The sequence below is a fragment of the Phyllostomus discolor genome, chromosome 6, assembly GCF_004126475.2.
Source record: "Phyllostomus discolor isolate MPI-MPIP mPhyDis1 chromosome 6, mPhyDis1.pri.v3, whole genome shotgun sequence".
Taxonomy (NCBI): Eukaryota; Metazoa; Chordata; class Mammalia; order Chiroptera; family Phyllostomidae; genus Phyllostomus; species Phyllostomus discolor.
The window spans coordinates 124,862,310-124,884,256 of NC_040908.2; the positions used below are offsets into that span (position 1 = coordinate 124,862,310).

At 38.9% G+C, this 21,947-nt stretch overlaps 1 protein-coding gene across 2 annotated transcripts; it reads right to left on the minus strand.

Moving 5' to 3' along the window:
- Positions 1–822: 822 nt before the first annotated feature.
- Positions 823–7,317, minus strand: LOC114498935 (olfactory receptor 52B2). 2 transcript variants are annotated; one of them, XM_036030197.1, is made up of 3 exons: positions 7,071–7,317; positions 3,390–3,551; positions 823–2,875 (listed from the first exon to the last, which is right to left on the minus strand). In XM_036030197.1, the coding sequence occupies exon 3, from the start codon at positions 2,824–2,826 to the stop codon at positions 1,858–1,860; it is 969 nt and encodes a 322-aa protein (XP_035886090.1). In that variant the 5' UTR covers positions 2,827–2,875; positions 3,390–3,551; positions 7,071–7,317; the 3' UTR covers positions 823–1,857. The 2 variants fall into 2 exon arrangements, with proteins under 2 accessions (XP_035886090.1, XP_028370735.1); XM_028514934.2 differs by lacking the exon at positions 3,390–3,551.
- Positions 7,318–21,947: the final 14,630 nt, after the last annotated feature.

The following is a 21,947-nucleotide window of genomic DNA, read 5'->3' on the forward strand; positions in this document are numbered from 1 at the left end:
ATTAAATATTTTTAAATACTTGCTTTGAGCTAAGGATTGCATTAAGTGCTCTCTATATAGTTTGTTTCCTCAAATATTTCAACAACCCTATGATGTACTATTGCTATCCCCCATTTTACAGGTGGGGATAAGAACATTAAATAAATTTCACAAGTTTACAGAGCTAGAAAACAATAGGGGCAAGACTTGAATCTCAACATGCCTCCAAATATGAGTAACAACCAATAACTTATTGAGGAACAGTCCAGAAAGGAAGAAGCTGAGAAATTCCCCAGGGTTTTCGGCCTGATGCAGATGATGGGATCCTCATGATCTATTTTCCAAGGAAAGGAACAGGAATAGGAAGAAATGCTAGCATGATTGGTAGTTCTATATTCTGGAGGAGATATTCAGCAGCCAGGTGGTTTTATGCATTTAAAACTCAAGAGTCCTAAGATGGAAAGAGAAACATAGGACTCCTTAGTTATAGGTGATGGGTGAGGAATCGAGTGCACATAACCTTTTCTAAAAAAGCATGAAAAAATGAGGGTCAAGACTGTGAACTCTAAAAGCCTGCTCCAGTTTTGTTAATCTGACCAGGAACAACATGCTATAATTCTTAATAATGTGGAAGTGCCAAAGACAAGTAGAAGAGAAAATAAAGAATACCCTGTGTTGTCCTGGCTGGGGTAGCTCAATGGATTGAGCATGGGCTGTAAACTAAAGAGTCTCCAGTTTAATTCCCAATCAGGGCATGTGCCTGGGCTGCAGGCCATGTTCCCAAAAGGGGCACGCAAGAGGCAATCACACCTTGATGTTTCTCTCTTTCTGATTTTCTTCCCTTCTCTCTAAAAATAAATAAATAAAATCTTTTTTAAAAATGCAATTAAGAAAATAGAATACCCTGTGTTCCTACTGCTCTTGTCTATTCCCTGGAGTAAAACACACCACCATAAGCGGTGTGTTTGCTTCCATCATAATATACTGTCTTTGTGAAGAACTGGTTTACTAATCCCTAGGTTTGTGGACAAATTTAGCTGATTATTTCAGTGCATGATAGAGATATATTTTTGACTTCAAGGAGGTAATTGTGCTCTCATTCATCTCTCAAACATCTATGGTGCACTAAGTATTTTATAACATACTAAGTGTACAAATGAATGACACACACTATTCTGGTTTCTAAGAGTTTATAGTTAATTGGAGGTACAAATAAAAAAACAGCCCATTATAACTCATCACACATATTTTGAGATTTGTACAAGACACAATAGACAAACATAGGAACCTTGGATTACCTAGAAAAAAAATATGAAAAACTTCTCAGGGAAGGCAGTTCTTCAACTGAAATTTGAAGAAAGAACAGGACTTTTCCAGATGGCTAAATAGCATGCATTCTTGGCTATTTTTCAAAAACACCTGCCATTGTAGAAATAGATGGAGAGTTACTTGAATCTGTACAAAGAAAAAAGGCACATTTGGGAATAAAAACTGGAACCCCTTCAGATGTTAAATATACAGTTATTTTAATCCATTTGTGTATAATTTCCTTTATGTGCTGTTCAGTTCCTTTTGTTTTGGAGTACATCTGGCCTACTGAGTATACCAAATGTTCATATCAGAGGCATGAACAGTTGTTACTTGAAGGTTGTGGAGGAAGGATGGATATGAGAAGAAAAGAGGATAGAAAAAACACAGAAACAAAAAAAAAAAGGCAAAGAGGAAGAGCCATAAGAGGAAAAGAAAGAGAATTGGAGGAGGAAGATGAAGAAGGAAGAAAATGAGGAAGAGAAGGAAAATCCCCTTCAGTGCAGGAAATCTCTGTATTTCACATCAGTTTCCTTGGTAAAGCTGGAAGGGGGAATTCATAGGAAGCCATCAGTTCAGAGGTGAAGCACAACACCAAGCCTTGATGTCAAAGAACTGGTGGGCTACACCCTCCCGGATCTGCCTAGTCTTTACACCATAGACAATGGGGTTGAGCATTGGTGGTACTACCACATAAAGATTGGCCAGCAGGATATGCACATGTCGAGGAATGTTATGTCCAAAGCGGTGGGTCAGTAAGGTAAAGAAGGATGGAACATAAAACATGAGGATGACACAGAGATGGGAGCCACACGTGCTGAGAGCCTTGTGCCGGGCATCCTGGGAGGGTAAACGAAACACTGCTCGGAGGATCAGTGAGTAAGACACAGTAATAAGGATTACATCCAAGATGACCATGACAATGGGCACTGAGAAGCCATACCAGATATTAATAGTGATGTCAGCACAGGCTAAGCGGGCCACTCCAATATGCTCACAGTAGGAATGGGGGATGATGTTGGTCTGGCAGAAAGGCAACCGCTTCAGCAAGAAAATCACTGGGAAGATGATGCAGAAGCTTCGGGTCACAATGGCCAGAGCAATTCTTCCCACAACAGGCCATGTTAGCACTGTTGAATAATGCAGAGGAGCACAGATGGCCACATAGCGATCAAAGGCCATAGCTAATAAGATGGCTGACTCTCCCACAAACATCACATGGACAAAAAAGACTTGAGTAACACAGGCGTCAAAGGCAATATCATGGTCATGGAGCCAAAAGATGGCTAGGGCTTTTGGTACAGTGGTGGTAGACAGCATGATGTCCGTCATAGCCAACATGGAAAGGAAAAAATACATGGGCTCATGAAGGTTAATGTTCTTGATAATGACCACTATCAGGATGCTGTTTCCCAGAACTGCAGTGATATACATAAGGCAGAGGGGTATAGACAGCCAGCTGTGATATGCCTCCAACCCAGGAATGCCAAGTAAGACAAAAACTGTAGGATGGAAGATGGTAAGGTTGGTATGGGTCATGATGAACTTTAGGGTCCTCTCTATAATGACTTAGAAGTTGATGAGTCTGCTGAAAATGATAGGAACAAAAAGCATCTCTTGATTGTGTGCTGAGATCACAAAAGGTAGCATGTATTTCTAAATTGTGGAATTCTCTAGGAGAAAGTCCTTCCAGAGAATGTTCGCTTGCATGTAGGAATGACCTCTCACCCTTCATGCTCATTTGCATGTAGAGCTTCTGCATAAACCACACTTCAGCCTGACCTCAATCACTCTGACCCCAAAGTTTGGCCCCACCCTACCTTTCTGAGCTCATTCTACCATTTCCACACAAACAGCATCCCCCCCCTACCCATATTGTACTTTTCCCTCCCTCTAAGACTTTGCTCCCTCTGTGTTTATAGGAATTTCCCTTCTCTTCCATTTCTGCTTATTCAAATTTTAACCTTAAAATACTTCCTTAAGACAAACAACTTTGTAATGGCCTATGTCAATAACAATGTATCTCCCTCCTGAAGACCTATTAGCTAAACTATATTTTAACTTGATTTTATTTAATTGCATTAAATTTATCTGGCTATTACCTTAAACATTTCACATGAGACTTGCCTAGTATCTTGGCACTTGTGGCTCCCTGTGCCTGAAAGTGGAGCACCACATAGAAATCCAGAAGGAGCCTGAGGAATATGTTTCTCCACACTGATCCAGATTCAGATCTTCTCTAAAGGCTGTGAGGAATAGGAAAGCTGTGGAAATGGAGAAAGACCATATTCATTGCCTGCTCTTCATGAACTTTTCATACTCCTCCCAAGATGTTCTGTAAAGTTTATATTTAGATCTCCTTACCCTTAAGAACCACCCAAGAAAACTATTCTGAGTACAGAAAATCAATAAAATTAATACATTCCCTTCTGGCCTTATTAATATAACCCCCCTTTCCTCCCTGTTTGTTCCTTAACCCTCAAAAAGATTTAGGTTTCCCTGCTGCTATGAAGAATTAATCCTAGCGACCATTTGGCCTTGCCTCTTCCCACCGCTCAGCTAAGATTTGTCTGCTTCTGAAGCTCTAAAATACCTGTCAGCTATTGGGACTAGGGAAAGGATGAATGATTAACAATCTGGAAGGGAATATGGAGAAAAGGGACCAAGGAGAAAATAAGGAGAAAATTGGGAGTATAAAGGTACCAAATGAACACTAGATGGATCTACTGATAACGGTGTCCAGAGGACCCCACGGTGAAAGGCACCCAAAGGAATGAAAACCCCCGTTTATGAGTCCATCCTTCTGCCTCAATGCTGATGCACTTGCCCAGAGCATGATGGGCTGTGGGGAGCAAGCAACAGGTCTCCAGGTAGGTATAGGGAAGGTGATAGGTCCAGATTTGACATCCTTCCAGACAGTATATTTTAAATATCCATTTATCTTCTATTTATAGAAGAGACTGCGCTTTACTGAGATAAGCACTGAGAAGAAGGGCCACTGGTAGTGTTGCTCTGCCCCAAATTTATATAAACAAAACTCCATCAGAAAAAAAAAATGTGTTTTCCTTTTACATAACACTTCTCAGTACAAGATACCTAATATAAGTGCTCATAAAAATAAATCTGACTTTTCTTACAATTCTAATGATATTTTGTAACCTCAAAAGTGAAGATACCGAAGTGTCTAACAGCAACAAGACCTAGATGGCTGTTAATGAGGCTCTGGAAAGGAGGTTACTATCTGTGTGAAGGACTTTCATTTCATTCAGTGGCTTCTGAAGCCTCCATCTCAGCCCTGTTGAGGGTTCTCAGTAGGAGGGTTCTAGACTAATTTAGGAAAGAGTCAGGGATGAAAAGAGAACAAAGTCACAGGTACAGGAGGTAAACTCAGACTCTCACAGAAAGTACCTCCCACATCCCTGAGAGACCAACCAGGTGAGTGAGAAAAAAGAGAATAGAGAAGGGGCAAGGATCCATACTAAGTGGGAGAGGACACATACAGTTGGTGAGGACACAGTTCTGGAGCCAGACTTTCTGGGCTAATTTCCCTGTTCTTCCCTGACTAGTTGAATGATCTTGGACATGTTGCCCTGCTCCTGCAATCTCCCCTCCTTTAATTTGTTAGATGTGGGTAACAGTAAACTCTACAAGATAATTAAGAGGGCTAAATGAGTCAATTCATATGAATTGCCATTTTTAGAAGAGTCAGTTATTATTATTGCTGTTGTTATTATTTATAAACCTGTTTGGCCATCATCCTATTGTATTTTTTCCAATAGACAAAACACCTCAATGAATATTCAGCAACATTTAAGTTTTACTCTTCATCCAAATATGATCAAAGGAAATTCCTTTCCTAGGAATAAAGAAGAGGGAAGGGGATAAGAAAAGTGCTCCAAAAGACAAAAGTACTCTAAGAACAGATCTCTCATATGGGCCTGGTGTCTCAGAACCAAGACTTAAAGGCTTTGGGCGGTACCCCAGGCAAGTCCACCAGTGATGAACTTAGTTTCGGTCAGAACTACCAGGAAGGCTTCCCTCAGATGCTTTGAAAACATCCATCTGTCTCAGCAGAAACAAGGAGGAAGTATTTCAATTATTTACAGACTCCCCACAGATATGGGGAAGCAATGGGACTCATAGCTTCAGATGTAGATACAAGGAGAGCTGGGAATCATAGGGAAGATTCAGTCCAAGCTAAGGAGAAATGGAATCACTTCTTCAATTTTCTGCCTCTCTTTTTCTTCTGAGTGTCTTTTCCTCCTGTGAGTTCCAACCCTATTTTTTGGTTATGGCCATTCCCTCTTTAGGGTAATACCCTTTATGTATTTATACAACCTTAATTTTGGAAGACTCTTCTGACATCATAACAACATATTAAAGTGTACCAATAACCCACATCAAATATAATCATTACATAACTATATAGGAATGGTCAGTTACTTTTTTGTGTAGTTGTATTATTTAGACATATATTTAAACAAGTATTATTTTCATTTTGCCATTTTTCTTGTACATGTGCTTGTGATCTTGTGTTTTTCACCACTCTTGGGTTCTACAAATGCACAGGCTCTGTACACTGAAGCCACATCCCTAATGGGTAAAATAGCCTGCCCCTCCACCCCAGGCTATAAGGGTGGCCTCTGTTTGCAGCACAATATGTGAAAAGATTTGTTGTGAAATGTATCCCAAGAAATTTATTTCTAATAACATAGAAGTTACCAAAATTTATAAATAAACCCTTTTCATAAATTGGAGAAAATTCAAATTCATATCTCTAATAACCTTACTCTTGCTTGCATACATTTCAAGCAGCATGTGAAATTGTTTCATAATCTAAAACCAGTCTTTTCTATACTGCAGAGGCACTGAGATACCCTTAATTCACTGACACACCCTTAATAGTGATTCACTTTCTTAATAAATGACATCTCAAAAAATTTTCCACCTACTCATTTGTTTCACCCCCTATAAACATTTTAGGGATTTTTTCAAAATTTGAGTAAGCATATAGTAGTGTGTCATGTGTGAATATCATTTACATATTTTTATGATGTGATGGCAAAACATGATAGAAAACCCCAGCTTCAAGGCACAACCTCCTCCTTTCCTCCTCTCCTTCTCTCAGTCTCTATACCAGTTCTGCAAAATGCAGTATGGACAACAGAACAAGAAAGATTTCCAATTTAGACACACCTGAAATTCAGATGATCAAAAGAAAGTTTCCTCAATGATCCCCACTTTGGGACTGGGGAGTTGATATCACTAAGCAGAGTCTCTCCGACTGTAGGTACTTAGGAAATATTTGAACAAATAAACCATGGAATTAGTAAGTTAACCTTTTACTAGCAGATTTGTTGCAAAAGTTAGTAATCAAAACTTGGGCCATTTTCATGAATAGCCCCCTCTTATAGCTCCTGTCCTGGTACAGTCTGATCCTGACTGCTCTTTGAACTGCACTCAAACATTTTATTAAAAAGTTTCTCTTCCCCCACATTCTCCTGGTGCTTTTCCTGACCCAATTCTGCATTTTCATTTCTACCTCTAACCAACGTCATCCTCCTAGTCTCACTGAATCTCCCTCTGTGCCCATACTCCTCACCCTGTTCTCTGTTTTGCTGCAATCCCGCTTTCATCCTTTGTCTCACTACCTTTTGTCTTTCTCCCACATATCCATTTCCTCTCTCCCAGCTCTAATCTTTGTCCTTTACACAGACTCCTAAATACACACACACACTCCTGCCAATCCCTCCCCTTGTCACCATCGATGCTCTTAAACTCACCTACTATATCACATAATCAGCTGAAAGATTGAAGAAGTGGTGGAGAAGGGCTATAAACTTTTGTTTGTTCTGAGAGAAGAGGAATGAGAAGAAAGACTGGACTGATCATATTGACATGAGGAGTGTCACTATTCCTGACCCATACATGGTGCTTATATCTAGAGAAAGATAAGCTAACATGCTTCCTTCCTCTGGAGGCAGGTGCCAGAGTTACCCTTGGGATCACTGAGTGTTGAACCAAAGGAGAAATTAAATTTCTAATGCCAAAAGAAAGCACTAACTCTAGAGGAAATCAGTAGCTCCAGACAAAATGCACATAAAACATTTGAAAACATAGCATGAGAGCAGTGACAGAAGTTCTAGCAATAAAATAATAACATAAAACAGCTCATATTTGTTGAGCCTTTACTACATTTCTGTCACTATATTAGGGTTTAACATATATTCTCTCATTTAATTCTCAGAAAAACCAAATGAGATAAAGCACTATTAATCTTTTCATTTGGCATATGAGAAAAATAAGGGTTTAGAGAGACTAAGTAGCTGATTAGGAGAGAAAAGAAAGCCCTTGGGTGAACATGTCAAAGTGTTCAAACTCAGTCCAGAAACATTGATTAAGGGAGAGGGATCATTTTGAAGCAACCCTGCAGGCTCAATCACTCAACATAAGTTCAAGAACAAAAAAGGGACTGAGTAAATGAATGGCTGATTAAATTTTTTACACCATTAAAAACAGATTTTACTTCCTATGGGCCCTTAAATAACGTACTGTAACAATGTGGGGAAGAGAGTAATTCTTCCCAACTCATCTTGTAACTTTTAAAGCAAAGAAATTGTTAGGACCCCAAGAACGGGAAAAAAAAAAGGCATTAACCCAGCATTCCAGTCTTAGTTTATACCAATTAAATTCAGAGTAGCCAAAAAACTGGAGACAACCCAAATGTCCACCAAAAGAAGAATGCATAAACAAATTGTGACATATTCATACAATGTAGTACTACTCAGCAATTAAAATAAACAAACTACTAAAACTTGCAGCAACACAGAAGAAACTCAAAATTATTATATGTGTGAAAAAGGCCAGATACAAAAGCCTACACACTGTATGACTCTATTTACATAAAGGTCTACAATAGGCAAAAACTATCCTGGCATAGGTGGAAGCAGAAGACAGTTTCTTTGATGGAAGTATTACATACATTGAAAGAAATGTGAGTTACATGGGTGTCTGCATTTGTCAAAAAAGTTTTTGCACTTACTCTTTGGGATACCACTCCCCACCCCCACAGAAATCCCCTCACCAAACCTCTGAAAACTTGTTCGTTCCACTCAGCACATTCCTTTTTTTGCTGTCGTTGTTCTTGTTCAGTTTTGCTCTGTCTTGGTGTTCTGTTTTGTTTGTGTTTTATTTTCAGGGAGTAGGGCATTTCCTGCCTTCTCTCCCATCCTGCATTTTAACCCTTGCTGAGGAGACAGCAACATAAACAGACTCAGGGGTGGTCAGAGACTGGCAGCAGGGTGCACCCAATCCATACATTATCCTGGGAAACAGACTGGTACTCCCCTCTCGTGGGAGAGCCACAGAAACACTCCCAGCATCAAGCAGACCCACAATCTGGGCTCAGGAACGCTAGTAGGGGCCCCACCCTGCTGAGTAATGGAGATAATCCTGGACAGACTCAGACTAGTGGCTTTGGAGAATAGAACGAACCCACCACCTTCCCTGAAATCTGAAAGGCATCTGCTATGGGAGAACCAGGAATCACAGCTCCTTGTTTCCACCAGAAGCCCTTCCAGAAATAGTCTGACCTGTGACTAGTCTAAGATTGACAGTAGGCCAGCAGGCAGAGACTGGCAGGAGTGGATCATGTGAAAACTTGGGACATTTGCTAACATACTGCTGGACCCAGTGCTGAAAAAATCCAGTTTTACAGAGCAGCTTGGCCTAAACTGGAAGCAGCCAAGCCCAAAGGAATCAGCCACAAACTGTGGACCACCTGGAGCTTTAAAAAGGCAGCTGAGGGCCAGACATGGATGGCACCTGACACTGGCTCATACCAGACTCAGACATTAGAGCAGTATCCAAAGGGAGATACCAAAAGGCAAGATCTAAACTGTGCTGAGACAAATCCACTTGGTTCTTTTTTCAATAGATAGCTATTTTCTTTTTCATGGCTTTTCTACTTTTTATCTATTTTTTTCTTTTATTTTTGGTGCTTGAATTTTTCTTTCATTATCTCCTATTCTACACTTATCTTAGAGTACTCTACTGTTCCTTCTTCTCTGCATGTATTATTTTTATTACTTTTACTGTGCCCCTGTTTTCCTCTTTCAATTCATTAAGAGTAGTAGTTCTCTTTCCCTTTCTTCTCTCACAATCACTTTTCTTTCCTTTGGTTTTCTCATATTCTTTTTCCTTTCCCCCTTTCCCTATTATTCCATTCTCTTTTCACTTTTATTATTCTTTACTTCTTGTTGTTGATACTGCTGAAGTGGACAGGGAAGTTTGCTTGTTTTGGTATTGTTTTGATGTTGTTTTCCTTTGTTCAGCCAGCACATATACAACAGCATACAATACTTGGAAGGAATTGAGCCTCTTAGCCAGCCAGATGGAGGGGAGCTCTGAGCAACAAAAAGACCAGTAATAATCAGGACTCAAATACAATAGGAGGGTCTACAAACCCCACACACAGCTCATTCCAAGAGCATCCAGATCAGGAGATCAAGGAGTCTGCACCACTTGGTTCCACAAGACCCCTAACACACAAGGCAACTCCACAAGACAGAGAGTCAAAGCATATCAATCTGATACATAGAAACAAACACAAAGAGACAATTAAAAGGTTGATAAAAAGAAATAACCCTCAAATGAAAGAAAAGGAGGAATCTCCAGGGGAAAAAAAAGCTAAGCAAAATTGAGGCAAGCAACATATCACACAGAGATTTCAAAGTAATGGTTATAAGGATGTTCAAGGAATTTAGTGAGAACTATAAGAAACTTAGTGGGACCTACATCGGTCTGAAAAAGGACACAGAAACCATGAACAAGAACCAGTTGGAAATAAAGAATGCAATATCTGAAATGAATAACACACTAGAAGGAATTAACAAACTAAATGAAGAAGAAGATCAAGTCAACAAGCTGGAAAACAAGGTAAAAAAACATACAGTCAGAGCAACAAAATGAAAAAAGGCTCAAAAAGGATGAGGATAGTCCAAAGGAGCTTTGGGACAACATAAAATGCAATAATATTCACATCATAGGATGCTAGAAGAAGAAAAGGAGCAAGGGATAGAAAACCCGTTTGAAGAAATAATGACAGAAAATTTCCCTAACTAGGTGGAGGAAAAACTCATGCAAGTCTGAGAAGCACACAGAGTCCCAATCAAGACCAACCCAAAGAAGCCCACTTTAAGACACATTACAATCAAAATGGAAACATTTAAAGACAAAGAGAGAATCTTAAAAGCAACCAATGAGAAACAGATAGTAACATACAAGGGAGCTCCAATAAGTTTATCAGTGGATTTCTTAATAGAAACAATACAAGCTAGAAGAGAGTGGCAAGAAATATGCCAAGTAATGAAAAGCAAGGATCTGCAAACAAGGCTAATCTATCCAGCAAGGTTCTCATGTAAAATGGAAGAAAAAAATAAAGAGCTTCTCAGACGAAAGAAGGTTAATAGAGTACATCTCTACCAAGTCAGCAATGCAAGAGATGCTAAAGGAAATACTTTAAGAAGAAAAAGATATAAAGAGAGAGAAGAGATTTTATTTATTTGAACTTCTGGTCAAGGTGGAGGCATAGGTAGACATGCTGTGCCTCCCCACACAACTAAAAGAAGGACAACAACAATTTAAAAACAAAAAACAACCAGAACTGACAGAATATTGAACTGTATGGAAGTCTGACAACCAAGGAGTTAAAGAAGAAACATTCATCCAGACTGGTAGGAGGGGTGGAGATGGGCCGCCAGGTGGAGAGGATTCATAGCAAGACGGCAGCTGGAGAGCCAGAACACGCAAGGCAGCAGCTGGCAGATCCAGCAAGGCGGCAGATTATGGACTGGGTGGTCCCACATTCATGGGAAGATAAACCAGGAGGAACAACTGGGAAGCAAAACAGACTGTGCAACCCAGGATTCCAGCGCCAGGAAATAAAGCCTCAAAACCTCTCACTGAAAACACCAGTGGGGGGAATGGGAGAAACTCCCAGCCTCATGGGAAAGTTCATTGGAGATACCCACAGGGTCCTAAAATGTACACAAGCCAACCCACCCAGTAACCAGCACCAGAAGGTCCCAATTTGATTGTGGGAAGCAGGGGAAGTGACTGAAAAGTGGCAGAGAGCAGATCATGCACCATTTTTCCCTCTCAGACCCCTCCCCAACATACAGCATCACAAAGCAGTGATATGAGTTGCCCCACCCTGGTGAACATCTAAGGCTCTTCCCCTTGCATGTAACAGGCATACAAAGACAAAGAAAAAAAAAATTACCCAAATGAAAGAACAGATCAAAGCTCCAGAAAAAATATGACTAAGCAACAAAGAAATAGCCAACTTATCAGATGCACAGTTCAAAACACTGGTAATCAGGATGCTCACAGAATTGGTTGAATTTGGTTGCAAATTAGATGAAAAAATGAGGGCTATGCTAAGTGAAATAAAAAAAAAATGTATGGGGAACCAACAGTAACGGGAAGGAAACTGGGATTCAAATCAACAGTGTGGACCAGAAGGAAGAAGGAAACATTTAATTAGAAAAGAATGAAGAAACAAGAAATCAAAAAATGAGGCTTAGGAACCTCCAGGACATCTTTAAATGTTCCGACATCCAAATCATAGGAGTACCAGAAGGAGAAGAGGAAGAGCAAGAAATTGAAAATTTATTTGAACAAATAATGAAGGAGAACTTCCCCAATCTGGCAAAGGAAATAGACTTCCAGGAAGTCCAGGAAGCTCAGAGAGTCCCAAAGAAGTTGGACCCAAGGAGGAACACACCAAGGCACATCATAATTACATTAGCCAAGATTAAAGATAAGGAGAGAATCTTAAGAGCAAGAGAAAAGGAGACAGTTACCTACAAAGGAGTTCCCATCAGGCTGTCAGCTGACTTCTCAAAAGAGACCTTGCAGGCAAGAAGGGGCTGGAAAGAAGTATTCCAAGTCAGGAAAGGCAAGGACCTATATCCAAGATTGCTCTATCCAGCAAAGCTTTCATTTAGAATGGAAGGGCAGATAAAGTGCTTCTCAGATAAGGTCGAGTTAAAGGAGTTCATCATCACCAAGCCCTTATTATGTGAAATATTAAAGGGATTTATCTAAGAAAAAGAAGAAGAGCCCTGGCTGGCGTAGCTCAGTGGATTGAGCGCGGCAGCAAACCAAAGCATCGCAAGTTCAATTCCCAGTCAGGGCACATGCCTGGGTTGCAGGCCACGGCCCCCAGCAACCACACATTGATGTTTCTCTCTCTCTCTTTCTCCCTCCCTTCCCTCTCTAAAAATAAATAAATAAAGTAAAAATCTTTAAGAAAAAAAAGAACAAAAATATGAACAGTGAAATGACAACAAACTCACAGTTATTAATGACCACACCTAAAACAAAAACAAAAACAAACTAAGCAAACAACTATAACAGGAACAGAATCACAAAAATGGTTATCACAGAAAGGGTTATCAGCAGAGGAGTGGGAGGGGGAGAGAGGGGGAAAAGGTACAGAGAATAAGTAGCATAAAGGCAGATAGAAAATAGAAAGGGCGAGGTTAAGAATAATATAGAAAATGTAAAAGCTAAAGAACTTATATGTATGACCCATAGACATAAACTAAAGGGGGGAATGTGGGTGGGAAAAGTGTGCAGGGCAGAGTGGAATAAAGGGGGCAAAATGGTACAACTGTAATAGTATAATCAATAAAATATATTAAAAAATTTTTAAAGAGAGAGAGAAGACAGGGTCAAAGGAAAAACTGTCAATGAATAAGTAACTATCAATAATAACCTTAAATGTAAATGAATTAAATTCTCCAATCAAAAGACATAGGGTAGCTAAACAGAAAAGAAAACAAGACCCACATATATGCTGTCAACAAGAGACCCACCTCAGAACAAAATACATTCACAAGCTGAAAGTGAAGGGATGGAAAAAATATTCCACACAAATGGACAAGAAAAAAAAAGCTGGAGTAACAATACTTATATCAGACAAAATAGACTTCGCAATAAAGACCATAACAAGAGACAGAGAAGGTCACTTCATAATACTGAAGGGAATAGTCCAACAAGAGGATATAACTCTTATAACCATATATGCACCAAATATAGGTACACCTAAATATATAAAGAAAATATTGAAGACTTTAATAAAGTGAAAGACAACAGTACAATCACTGCAGGGATTTAAACACCCTACTGACAACAATGGATAGATCTTCCAAACAAAAAAAAATCAACAAAAATATTACAGAACTGAACAAGACTCCATATCAAAATTACTTAATTGATGTTTATAGAACATTTCACCCCAAAGAAGCAAAATACACATTCTTTTCAAATGCACATGGATCATTCTCAAAGACAGACCACACAGTAGGACACAAAACAACCCTTAACAAATTCAATAAAACTAAAATCATATCAAGTACCTTCTTGGATCAACAGCTTGAAACTAGAAACCAATCTCAAGAAAAAAATTCAATGAGGGAAAGTAGAGACAACTGTACTTGAACAACAATTTAACAAAAGATGGGAAAAAGTCAAAAACATTCAGATCCATGGAGACTGAATAACAGGTTATTAAATAGTGAATGGGTTAACAATGATATCAAGGAAGAAATCAAAAAGTTTCTGGAAACAAATGAAAATGAAAACACACAACACAATCCAAGGGATGCAGTGAAGACATTATTGAGAGGGAAGTTCATAACAATACAGGCCTACCTAAAGAACACTGAAAAATCTCAAATAACAACTTAAACCTGTATGTAAAAAAAAAAAAAAAAAAAACCTAGGGGAAAACAACAAACAAAGACCAGAGCAAGAAGAAGGAAGGAATTAATCAAGATGGGAGCAGAATTAAATGACATAGAAACTAAAAAAAAAAAAAAAAAAAAAAAATCAAAGGAGCAATCAATCCAGCAGCTTATTCTTTGAAAAGATAAACAAAATTGACAAACCACTAACCAGACTCATCAAGAAAAAACAGAGGGAACCCAAATAAATAAAATCAGAAAGGAAAGAGGTCAATTAATAACTGATATCACAGAAATACAAAGGACTGTAAGAAATTACTGTGAGCAACTACATGTCAAGAAATCAGACAACCTGGGTGAAATGGATAAATTTCTAGAAACAAATCTTTCAACTGAATTAGGAAGAAGCAGAAAACATGAATAGACTTATAACAAGTAGCAAAATTCAAGCAGTAATCAAAAAATTACTGATGCACAAAAGCCTGGATCAGGTAGCTTCACAGGTAAATTTTACCAAACATTCAAAAAAAAACTAACACCGATCATTCACAAATTATTCCAAAAAATTCAAGAAGAGGAAAGACTGCCAACCTCTTTTTATGTGACTCATATTATCCTAATCCCAAAACCAGGTAAAGACAAAGCAAAGAAAGAAAACTACAAGACTTCCAGCCAAGATGGAGGCATAAGTAGATATACTTTGCCTCCTCACACAACCCAAAGAAAGGCAACAACAAATTTAAAAACAAAAAATAACCAGAACTGCCAGAAAGTCAAACAGTGTAGAGGTCTGACAACCTTGGAGTTAAAGAAGAAACATTAATTCAGACTGGTAGGAGGGGCAGAGACAGGAAGCCAGGGAGAAAGGGCATGCAGCAAGGCAGAGACTGGAGGATGGAGCGGGCAAGGTAGTGGTTGGCAGAGCAAGGCAGTGGGTAGTGGACTGGAAGATCCCACATTTGTGTGCAGATAACCAGGAAGAACAACTGGGGAGTGAGCCAGACTGTGCAACCCAGGGTTCCAGCGTGGAACTGATCTGGCAATTCCACTGCTGGGAGAATACACTAAGAAATCCTGAAACACCAGTTCAAAGAACCTATGCACCTCAATGTTCATAGCAACACAATTTACAATAACCAAGTGCTGGAAGCAAACTAAGCACCCATCAGTAACTGAGTAGATCAAAAAACTATGGTACATTTACACAATGGGATACTACACAGCAGAAATAAAGAGCTCCTATCCTTCGCAATAGCATGGGTGCAACTGGAGAGCATTATGCTAAGTGAAGTAAGCCAGGCAATGAAAGACAAATACCATATGATCTCACCTATAAGTAGAACCTAATCAACAAACAAGCAAGCAAAATATAACCAGAGACATTGAAATAAAGAACAAATTGACAGTAACCAAAGGGGAGAAGGGAGAGCGATAATGGGGGGAAATAGGGGAAGGGTCATCAGGGAACATATATAGGGGACACATGGACAGAGCCAGGGAGAGTGCGACTGAGGGTGGGAGGTGGGAATTGGTGGGGTGGGGAGGAATGATGAGGGGTAAGTGGAGACAGCTGTACTTGAACAACAACAACAACAAAAAGACTTCTGAACAGCAAAGGAAACAATCAACACAATGAAAAAATAAAATACTCGGAGAAAATATTTGCAAACCATGTATCTGACAAAGGGTTTATATGAAAATATATAGGGAACTCATATAACTCAATAACAACAAAAGAATCAACTCAATTTTAAAATGGCCTGAATAGATGTTTTTCCAGGGAAGACATACAAACAGCCAACAAGTATGTGAAAAAGATGTTCAATATCACTAATCATTGGAGAAGTGCAAATCAAAACCACAATGAGATATCACCTTACACCTGTTAAGATGGCTATTATTTTGAAAACAAAAGATAACTGTATCCCAACATTTTGCCAAAATCATTTACTAGGTCCAGCAGTTTTGGGGTGGAGTCTATAGGATTTTCTATGTACACTATCATGTCATCTGCAAACAATGACAGTTTTGTTTCCTCCTTCCCAATTTGGATGCCTTTTATTTCTTTTTCTTGTCTGATTACTGTGGCTAGGGTTTCCAATACTATGTTAAATAGAAGTGGTGAAAATGAACATCATCATCTTATTCCTGATCTTAGTGGAAAAGTTTTTACTTTTTGCCCATTGAGTATGATGTTGGCTGTAGGTCTCTCATATATGGCCTTTATTAGGTTGAGGAATGCTCCCTCTGTTCCCACTTTGCTGAGTGTTTTAATCACAATGGGTCCTGTACCTTATCAAATGCTTTTTCTGCATTTATTAATATGATCATGTGATTTTTGTTTTTTCTTTTGTTTATGTGATGTATTACACTTATTGATTTACAAATACTGTACCACCCTTGTATCCCTGGGATGAATCCCAATTGATCATGGTGTATAATCTTTTTTAATGTATGGCTGGATGCAGTTTGCTAATATTTTGCTGAGGATTTTAGTGTCTATGTTCATCAGCAATGTTGGCCTGAAGTTTTCTTTCTTTGCTATGTCTTTATCTGGTTTGGGGATTAGGATGATGATGGCTTCATAAAAAGAGATTGGGAGTCTTCCATCTGCTTAGATTTTTTGAAATAGTATGTGAAGGATAGGGGTTAGCTCTGCCTTAAATATTTTGTATAATTATGCTGTGAAACCATCCAGTCCAGGGCTTTTGTGTGTTGGTAGTTTTTTTATTACTCTTTCAATTTCATCAGCTGTTATTAGTCTGTTCAGGCTTTCTGCTTCTTCTTCACTGAGTTTTGGAAGACTACATCTTTCTAGAAATTTGTCCATTTCACCTAGTTTTTCAAATTTCTTAGCATATAGTAGTTTGTAGTAATTTCTTACAATCTTTTGTGTTTCTGTGGTATCTGTTGTAATCTCTCCTCTTTCATTTCTGATTGTGTTTATTTGGGTCCCCTCTTATTTTTTCTTGATGAGTCTGCTTAAAGGCTTGTCAATTTTGTTTATCTTTTCAAAGAACCAGTTCCTAGATTTATTAGTCTCTATGTCATTTAATTCTGCTCTGATCTTGGTTATTTCCTTCCTTCTACTTGCTCTGAGCTGTCTTTGTTGTTCTTCCTCCAGTTCTTGTAGGTGTAGGGTTAGGTTGTTTATTTGAAATGTCCCTACCCTTTTTAGGTAGGCCTGTATCGCCATGAGCCTCCCTCTCAGGACTGCCTTAACTGCATCCCATAAGTTTTGGATTGTTGTGAGTTCATTTTCATTTGTTTCCAGAAACTTTTTGATTTCTTCCTTGATTTCATTCTTGTCCCATTCATTGTTTAATATCAACAATTGTTGGGAACTGTCCTGCCTGGTTTCAGAAGCTGTAACCCCACCGAGAGGCAGAAAGGCCCCATGGCTAGGGCATCTTGGGGCCATAAGCCACTAAGGAGACAAAATTTATCCTCCTGGAAGGGGTGCAGCCTCTGCCCTATTTACTTCACCCTGCTTGGCCCCTTAAGGATGGCTGGATAGTCAATGACAGGTAACATTCATCAAGGAAGGAACAACCTAAGACAGGCACAGTTGTGAAGGGGCCATCAGGGAAGGACTTAGGGGATTGTGGAGGAGGGACAAAAGACCCTCACCCCTTGGCTTCATCATAGCCTGAGTCCTCATTCGATCTGTAGAAAGTTTACTAATCTTTTGGTTGCTTTGTTTCTCCTGCCTGACTCAAGCCAGAAACCTTGCCGGAGGGTTGTGCAGCCCTGTACCTGAACAGGCGGTCCTGGTGAGGGGAGGATCAGACCTAAGAAAGAATGCATAAAATCCTGTGAAACCTGCTTCTCTGACAATGCCCTCAATTTAAATGTTAAGGGTCCAAGCATACAATGAGTTTGTTTCCCAAAGTTTTATGGCCCTTTGTTGTCATTTTATCTGACCCTGACTCAGAATAAGCCCTTATAATTATAGTCCTTTGAATGTTATGTATTCCTTTATAATTATTGCCTAACAGTAACTAACAATAACAATGATTGATGGGCTTTATGTATATACCCTGTATTCCTATTGAGAAAGAGGCTCGAGGCCTTTCTCATCTGAGAGATCAGCCCACATTTCCTTCCCAAGTAGATCATGTCTTGATAGATTTATTCTCATCCTTGGTGGCTGGGAGAGCTCTGCAGGACAGAGCCCCCCTACCAACAATGAAATATCAGAAACAGAAATCAGGAAAAATCCCATCTGATTTAGCAACAAGAAAAATAAAATACCTAGGAATAAACCTAACCAAGGAGGTAAAAGACCTGTACTCAGAAAACTATATAACACTGAAGAAAGAAATTCAGGCAGGCACAAACAAATTGAAGCATATATTGTGTTCATGGATAGGAAGAATAATCATCATCAAAATGCCCATACAACCCAAAGCAATTTATAGATTCATCACAATCCCTACTAAAGTATCAATGGCATATTTCACAGATATAGAACAAACACTTCAACAATTTTTATGAACTATAAATGACCCCAAATAGCTTCTGCAGTTTTGAGAAAGAAGAACAAAGTAGGAGGGATCACAATACCTGATATCAAACTGTATTACAAGGACACTGTAATCAAAACAGCCTGGTACTGGCATAAAAACAGACACATAGACCAATGGAACACAATAGAGAGCCCAGAAATAAACCTAAGTCTCTACAGTCAATTAATATTTGACAAAGGGGTTAGCAGCATAAAATGGAGCAAAAATAGTCTTTTCAACAAATGGTGCCAGGAGAGCTGAACAGCTACATGCAAAAGAATGAAACTTGAGCACCAACTTACACCATACACAAAAATAAATTCAATGTGGATAAAAGACTTAAATATAAGTCGTAATACCATAAAAGTTCTAGAGGAAAACATCAGCAGGACATCTCAGATATTCCACACAACAATATTCTCACTGATATGTCCCCTAGAGCAAGGGACATAAAGGGAAGAATAAACAAATAGGATCTCATCAAAATAAAAAGCTTCTGCATAGCTAAAGAAAACAGCATTAATACTTCTCCAAAGAGGACATACAGAGGACCCAATATTGCTAGCTATCAGAAAGATGCAAATTAAAACCACAGTGAGATACCACTTCACACCAGTCAGAATGGCCATCATAAACAAAGCAACAAACAACAAGTATTGGAGAGGTTGTGGAGAAAAGGGGACCCTAGTGCACTGTTGGTGGGATTGCAGACTGGTACAACCACTATGGAAAACAGTATGGAACTTCGTCAGAAAACTAAAACTGGATCTGCCTTTTGACCCAGCAATTCCACTGCTGGGACTATATCCTAAGAACACTAAAACACCAATCCAAAAGAACCTATGCACCCCGATGTTCATAGCAGCACAATTTACAATAGCTAAGTGCTGAAAGCAACCTAGATGCCCATCAGTAAATGAATGGATCAAAAAACTATGGTACATTTACACAATCGAATTCTATGCAGCAGAAAGAAAGAAGGAGCTCCTACCCTTTGCAACAGCATGGATGGAGCTGGAAAGCATTATGCTAAGTGAAATTAGCCAGGCAGTGAAAGACAAATACCATATGATCTCACCTTTAAAAGGAACCTAAACAACAAAACAAAGAGACAAGCAAAATATAGTCAAAGACACTGAAATAGAGGACAGGCTGACAGTGACCAGAGGGGAGAGAAGAGGAAATTTCAGGGGAAAATGGGAAGGGTTTACAGGAACAAATTTAAAGGACACATGGACAAAAACTAGGGGGAGGGTGGTAATGGGAGGGAAGTGGGGAGGGATGGGTGGGTGGGCTGGAATGGGAGTAAAAGGAGAAAACTGTACTTGAACAATGATTCTTTTAAAAAAGAAAAGAAAACATTAAAATGGAAAGAGAACCATCCATATAGGAAAACATATTTGCCAGTGATACCTCAGACAAGGATTTGAACTCCAAAATATATAAAGAATTCAGGCTCCACTCCAGGAAGACAAAAAACCCAATTAAAAAATGGGCAAAGGACTTGAACAGACACTTCTCCAAGAGGACATAAAGAGGGTCCAGAGACATATGAAAAAATGGTTAGCATTGCTAGCCATCAGAGAGATGCAAATTAAAACCACAATGAGATACCACCTCACATTGGTGAGAATGGCCATCATAAACAACTCAACAAACAACAAGTGTTGGAGAAGATGTGGAGAAAAGGGAATGCTGGGACACTGTTGGTGGGATTGCAGACTGGTACAACAGCATGCAATTTCCTATGGAAAACAGCATGGAATTTCCTATGGAAAATAGCATGGAATTTCCTCAGAAAACTAAAAATGGATCTACCTTTTGACCTGGGATTCCACTGCTAGGATTATATCCTAAGAACCCTGAAACACCACCCAAAAGAACCTATGCACCCCGATGTTCATAGCAGCACAATTTACAATAGCCAAGTGCTGGAAGCAACCTAAGTGCCCATCAGTAAAAGAACGGATCAAAAAATCATGGTACATTTACACAGTGGAATACTATGCAGCAGAAAGAAAGAAGGAGCTGCTACCCTTTGCGACAGTATGGATAGATCTGGAGAGCACTATGCTAAGTGAAATAAGCCAAGTGGTAAAAAACAAATACCATATGATCTCACCTTTAAATGGAACCTAATCAACAAAACAGACAAGCAAGCAAAATATAACCAGAGAAATTGAAATTAAGAACAAACAAACAGTAACCAGACGGAAGATGGGAGGGATAATGGGAGGAAAATGGTGAAGGATTTTCAGGAACAATTATAAAGGACACTTGGACAAAACCAAGGGAGGGGGTGCAATCAGGGGAGGGAGGTGGGTATGGCAGAGAGGAGTAGGGAGAAAAGCAGACAACTGTACTTGAACAACAATAAAATAAAAAATGGAAAAAAATAAAATCTGTAAAAAAAGATAAATAAATAAATAGAAACAAAAGATAACAAGTGTTGGCAATTGTGTGAAAAAAGGGAACCCTGGTACACTGCTGGTAGGAGTGTAAATTGGTACAGCCATTATGAAAACTTTATGGAGATTCCCCATAAAATTAAAATTAGATCTATGATGTGATCTAGCAATCCTACTTCTGGATATTAATGCAAAGAAATTGAAATCAGCATCTCAAAGCAATATCCCCATTCCCATATTCACTGTAGCATTAGTCACAATAGCCAAATGTGGAAACAATCCAAATGTTCATCAATAGATGAAAGAATAAAGAAAATGTAGTATATATATACAAGGGACTACTACCAAGCCTTAAAAAGAAACACTTACATTGGTAGCAAAATGGATAGTCATTATGCTAAATGAAATAAGCAGCCAAAGAAAGACAAACGCTGTATGATCTCACTTATATGTGGAATCTAAAATAATCAAACTCATTCCTGACCGGTGTGGCTTATTGATTGGGCTTTGTCCTGCAAAGAGAAAGGTCAAGGGTTCAATTCCAGGTCAGGGCATTTACCTAGGCTGTAGGACATGTTCCCTGTTGGGACACATGCAAGAGGCAACCAATCAATGTTTCTGTCTCACACAGATATTTATCTCCTTCTCTTTTTCCCTCCCTTCCCCTCTCTATAAATAAATAAATAAATAAAATATTTTAAAAATTAATTAATCAGACTCATAGAAGCAGAGAGTATAATGGTGGTTGCCAATGGCTGGGGGAGAGATAAATGGGGAGGAGAGAGTCAAAGGATACAAAGTTTCAGTTATGCAAAATAAATAATCCTGGAGATCTACTTCTCGGCATATATAATATATACAAGACAGTAGCTATAGGTACTTGTATGTTTAAAATTTGCTAAGAGAGTCAATCTTCTGTGAAATGTTCTTATCACTAAAAACAATAATAATAATATTAATAATGACGAGGATAAGAGGAAAGTTTGGGAAGA